Below are 6,000 nucleotides of genomic sequence, written 5' to 3'. Positions count from 1 at the left end.
CAGGTATTGGTTACTTTCCTGAGGTACATACCTTGAGGGTGTATCTTTATCTGTGTCAGGTTGTAAAAACATAGAGGGTCAGTTCTTTCCTTCTTTTGCGACATTATTCAAAGGTTACCTTCTATATCAAGCCTTACTGAATTCATAGCAGGCATGTGCTATACATAGGTTTAAGGCAGGGTATTGTAGTCTTCATTCCAAACTGAAATTTCAAGTACGCTTGTTAGATTTGTGTATTGAATCCTCAGACATATGAATCGCTCAGCTGAGAACTTCCCACTTGCTGGGAGGAAGCAGAAGTTTGTGTTCTGCCACACTCGGGGAGCTGAGCTGGCTTGCGGAAGAGTCCGAGTGCCAAAGCTGGCACAGGGCGAGTGGAGGGAGTGGAGGAAGGAATGCTACCAGGGGTGGGCTGTGAGATGGGCTCACTGTGCCTTGGGAAACTGCACTGCCTGCTCACAAAGCTGAGCTGTGGCACGTTGAAGGTGCTGGAGAGAAGTGTTTCAGGGTACTCTCTGGTGAACAGAACTAGGCATTTTTCTGTTTCAGAAGCGGTTCTTTTTCTGTCTTAGCTTTTCTGTCCCAGACACCCTTTTTTTCTTGTGATTCCCTCCCTCCTGCTGCCCACAGCAGACCACACGAATAAACAGTTTGTGGAGTAATTAAGCTGCAGAGGACTTTAATACTAATGTTGGAGAGACAGAATAGTGAATAATGTTGGCTCTAGGCCAGAACTGGGACATGACAGCTCTGTCAGTGAAGCTCCTGCTTGTCTGGCAGAAAGTTTGATTGAAATTAGTCATCTTCACTACCAATTGCCGTGATAGAAGAAAAAACAAACCTATATCCCACAGAGATCAAAATATAACTGTCTCCTTAGTTATGACTTCTGAGCTGGAACAATACTCAGTAGTGTTTGCTGGTGAGAACCATCCCACTTGTTTTCTAATTGTTCTACCTGTGCTGGTGAAACAGCTGAAGAACCATTCCAGTACTGTGAACATGGAAGCGGCACTCCACAGCCTTCCAGAGCCTTCAGAAGTATTTGTGCAGACATATTCTTCTCAAAGCCACTAGCGAGCTGCCCTGCAGATTCTTTCCATGCTTCGTTCTAGGATGCTTTTAGGTGAAGACAAAATCTGCTTATTTGCCGATAGATTTTTTTTTTTTTTTTTCCCCCTAAGACTGCATCTGTTGATCAGTGCTGTGTTTTGCTTTTGCTGGATGCTCCTGACATATGATACTACATTTTTTTCATCAGAAAAGTCTTCTGAATTAATTGTAATGTTCGAAAATGTTCAACTTTGAGAATGTGTTTATCTGTTTATGGGCATTAAACAATTGGAAGAAAATGGTTTCATGAGTAATACTGACTTTTCTAACTTTTTACAATAATGTGTTGAATCTCGTTATGAGTATGAATGGCTTATTATACTGCTAATTTTATTTAGAGCCCACTGTGCCAAAAATATAAAATAAATCTCTCTTCTGTTTGTTTTTTCTTGTTAGACATTAAGGCTAATCTATACCACTACAGCAGTGCAGAGGAAAAATGTAGAAGCCTCAGGACCTGGAAAGTACACGGAGGCATTTATTAAAAAACAGATTGAAGAGTTCAACCTAGGAAAGAGACATTTAGCCAACATGATGGGAGAAGATCCAGAAACTTTTACCCAAGAGGATATTGATGTAAGTACAGTTGCTCTGTTGGAGAAGTAATTTACTGTAGAGTTTCAAATATTGAAAGCACTTTACTTCAGCATGAGCCCCTCAGCTCTCTGAGAATTTTAATCAAACTGTCAGAATAAGAAAGAATGCTACTATACATTGCAAACATTGCAACTGTGACTGTGAATAGAGATTCTACCCCTGCTACCATGTGAGGTCAGCCACACACATATAGAGCTGTATACCATATCTTGCTAAAGCACAGTAGGTTCTTTTTAAAAGTACTAATGAATAATCCCCTTGATCTAAGGTTATAAGAGCCACTGTAAAGGTTTATATAGCACTTTGAAACGTTTACCCACAATTTGACCTGCTGTGTATGTTTAGGTCAGGTTTTCTTGTATGATACTGTGGTTGCTAGTAATGCAAATTAAATTTTATAGGATGTTTTACAACTAACACTCTAGTTTAGCTTAGGGATTTTAATATAGATGTGAATTTAAGCTCATATCAGTAGCTCCAAACATACTATTTTATTGCCATTCTTTCTGACAACTGACAGATGGGTGGCCTCTTTTTCTTCTGTGTCATTTATGCTCATGTATAGATATGCTGTCTTCACTCAGAAAAATGTTTCGTTGCATGAATATTTTTTTAATGCCCCACCTGGTCTTCACTTCTGTCATTTCTGTCGTATTTTATCACACAACAGAGGTAGGGAGGAGAAATGTCATTTGGTGACATTCAGTCTTAGGTCTGCCTGAGGTCTCATGACTGAAGCTTTCTTTGTGCAGCAGCTGCGCTATTGCTATAGCCATGGTAGCACAGTACATCAGCAGGGCCCTTTCGGTAGACATAGTAATGTGGTACATGCCAATGGGGAGGTGTGCGTGGTTTTGTTTTTTCCGGGAGAGAAGATTGTTTGTTGTCTCTCTGTGGCCAAATTCTGTCTGCATAGCTGTGTCCACATAAGAGGTCTTGACAGCATCCTTATGCCAAGAAAGAGAACTGCATCTGTAGGTGGTGATACAGGCTGGTTTCAAACACATTTGGCAGACTTCAAAACCAAGTTCTGAATACTTCTCTGAAAATAGAAAACAAGGTAGAGAAGAGATACAAAGTTAATGCCCTGCTGAGAAAAAGGCTGAAATGAGACTTGAGTCTTCTCAGGTATCAGAAAATCCATAAGGGGAGCTTGGCTTCAAGTCACAAATCCATAGGAGATAAAGCTTTGAGTACAAAGTTGTGCACTGATACTGTGACTACTTTCATTCAGAACTGTAAATGCCACTTTGCACTTCTGCAGACAAGTGCCAGTGCAGAGACCCTTCTGGTCTCACAGAATCACAGAATGCTAGGAGTTGGAAGGGACCGTTGAGGATCATCCAGTCCAACCCCCCTGCCAGAGCAGGATCCCCTAGACCAGGTCACACAGGAACGCGTCCAGACGGGTCTTGAATGTCTCCAGAGAAGGAGACTCCACAACCTCTCTGGGCAGCCTGTTCCAGTGTAGAGTGGGTAAGATCCTGTCAACAGTAAAAGCATTCGTCAAGACATCTGGGCCAGCAGTAATGGCAGCTTGTTTCTTTACATTTGCTTTCTTATTTCTGTACAGACTACAGAGTTTCCTTTTCTTCTATTTTTCATGTTCTTTTTCTTACCTTTGATGACCTTTATCTTTTTCAGTTAGCTTTCTTGTAAAGTATTCATGCACAGACCTGCCACCAGAATACCTTGCATGTTAATACAGTTCCATGATGGTGCTAATAGTTCAGTTTGTTTGCCAGAAAGGTTAATGGTAGGAGAATGCATTCATGTGCGGTCTGGATTCCTTCTTTTGATAAGGTCTAAGGGGAGTGCTTACAGACAGCAATACTTCAAGAAATGGAAAATGACCATATCTGAGTAGTGGTTTCTTCTCTATGAATCCACAGCACTATGAACATTTGCACAAAATTAATTTGGCTTCATCATTAGTAAAAGCAGATTATTTCTGGAAATGAGCTTTTACAAATGCAGTACAGGACTGCTTTGCAGACTCTGTTTCTGAAAAGATGGAGAAGTGGAGCCAGAAGAGTTCTGTTTTGTTTGGCGATACCAAGTATCTGTGGTATGTGTTTGATTTCTTCATATTTCATCAGGTGCTGGAAAATACTTAGTGTGTGTGATAGTGTCTGCTATGCATAATTAAATTTCTGTTACAAAAATATAAAAGCTGCTTAAGCACTGGCAGGAGAATTATCAAGCTTTACATTTCAAACAGTAATAATTCTTTCTGGTGAGTGCTTATATACCTCCATGTCTTCTACTGTTAATCAGTCTGTGCAGTGTATTTTGAAAGTAGACATCCTCGGATTCTGTCCTTCACGGGAGTTTTAGCTATAATATATAGGTATATAATAAAAGCTAAACCTTGTGAAGTTTAAAACAGGAAAATAAGTTGACTCGATAATCCGTTTGGATGTTGTGAAAGCAGAATTACCTCTTACTGATGCTTTTTATTTAGGAATGAAAAGTTAAGCTGTGCATTACAACTGTATTTCTGGAGGAGAAAAAAATACCTAGTAAATTGATATATAACTGCAGAAGTCTACCAATTGCTTTTTAATTGGTATTATAGACCTCACTCTGAAGCTAGGATGTTTTATTCTCCTATGTGTGAATATGTGCTGTGAAGTTTCTCTAATTGATTTGCTTTGCCCATTCCATTTGATGTATCATTTTTCACAATATTTCATAATTTGTGCTCATTTCTAATGAACAGAGTCGTTAGGACAGGCATGTCTAAGTACAACTGACAGCTAACATTAGGTGCCAGATGCAGTTTATAAAGCTATGTAGAACTGCAGAGAACAGTTTAAATAAATTAGCACCTGTACATTAGTCTCACTTGCTGGTAATTTATAAGCGAATCAGTAGAGATGACATTTAGGTAAGTCATTGATCAAGTTAACAGCTGCATACCCACTGCCCAGCTGGGATACCTAATTAATAGAGATTGCAGTCCTGACCTAGTGCTTTTCCCTGGTTGAGTCTGGAAACCTTTTATTTTGTGATTTAACTTTAACTTATGGTTGTAGTAAACAGCCCACCTTCATTTTTCCACTGTCAGTTCTGTGATATTCTACTTTAAAGCTCAGAAACTTAAGTAAGATTAATACAAGAAAAGTGTCTTAATCTTCATGACCTATTTATATGTCAGTATTTTTATTATTCATTTCTATGCAGTCACTAAATGCTCTCCCAAATATGAGCTCATCATAAAGCAGTACTCTTTTCCCATAAGAGTTAGTAAAACTCAAAAGATCTTGAGATCTGTGTTAATTTTCTCTTCTTGTCTGCCTTATGACCTAAAAGATTGTTGTCGAACAGATGGAATAATTTGACTCTAAAGTATATGTTTATCTTCACTAGCATATATATTGTTGCAAAAGTACCAGTGAGGTTAACTATGAAAATACTAAATGTGGAAAAACTTACTTCCTCATAGGGCATAGTTTCTTTCAATAAATTAACATTTCTTTCATGAAAAATAGGTTGTAGTCAGTTGCTTTTAAAAGTGGCTCAGTGGGTCTGATTTCTGAATAACATTCAAGTTTTAGCAATTGAAAGTGTTAGAAATGAGTGAATATTGGCATATGTGAGATGTCAGAAATGTTATTTAGAACAAAATGGTGGTGTTGGATGCAGTAAGAGTGTGTTGTCCAGCATTGTTCTTACAAGAAATACTTGATTTTGTGTTGCTTTTTAAACAGTTGAAGGTAGAATGTCTTTTACAACTTTTTTTCCAGTGGAACCAAGCATCAGTATTTTCTTCTTCATCGAAGTCTGTCTGAACTAATGCCTGTACTGTATTTTCTTTTACTGTGTTTAATACTGTTCAGTGCTTTAAAAAGTTGAAAAGAAGTTAAAAATAATGGCTGTTTCTTTCAGCAGGTTTTTGTTTGGGTTTTTTTCTCTGCAAGCTCTACAAGACATTAAATTTTGCCTTGAAAATTATTAGCATAAAAATCATGTCATATTAAAAGAAGGTGGGTTTTCTCATATAATGCTAGTAGGTTGTTTTGGTGTTTTTTTTTTCTAAATCATGAAGTTAAAATGATACATCACTGTGAACTTACAATTTCTTACCATCCAAGCTAGAATTAAGCTTTAGATAAACAGTGACAAATGATTGGAATGGTTTCAATGAATTTTAGTAGTTAGTTGTTAGAGGAAGATTTTGTTTTACAAGGTAAACTTAGTGTGTTGCCAATTTTTTTGTTGTTGTTGTTAATCTTTTCTGTCTTTGAAATAGCTTTTTTATTTAATGAGCTAGCATTTCATGTCTCA

The 6,000-nt window shown here is 37.9% G+C and overlaps 1 protein-coding gene across 1 annotated transcript in view; it reads left to right on the top strand.

The window, feature by feature from the left end:
- Nucleotides 1-248: 248 nt before the first annotated feature.
- Nucleotides 249-6,000, top strand: part of MRPS9 (mitochondrial ribosomal protein S9) — a gene marked incomplete at its 5' end in the record, with an annotated part of 29,246 nt that continues 23,494 nt past the window's right edge. The window contains 2 exons of the mRNA XM_010183668.1: nt 249-414; nt 1,510-1,689. Of these exons, the coding sequence (XP_010181970.1) occupies nt 249-414; nt 1,510-1,689 (346 nt within the window). The remainder of the gene's footprint in view (nt 415-1,509; nt 1,690-6,000) is intronic.

This window comes from Mesitornis unicolor, unplaced genomic scaffold (assembly GCF_000695765.1).
Source record: "Mesitornis unicolor isolate BGI_N332 unplaced genomic scaffold, ASM69576v1 scaffold11304, whole genome shotgun sequence".
Lineage (NCBI taxonomy): Eukaryota > Metazoa > Chordata > Aves > Mesitornithiformes > Mesitornithidae > Mesitornis > Mesitornis unicolor.
The sequence above is the reverse complement of the archived record's forward strand: the minus strand, read 5'-3'. Positions and strand labels throughout refer to the sequence as shown.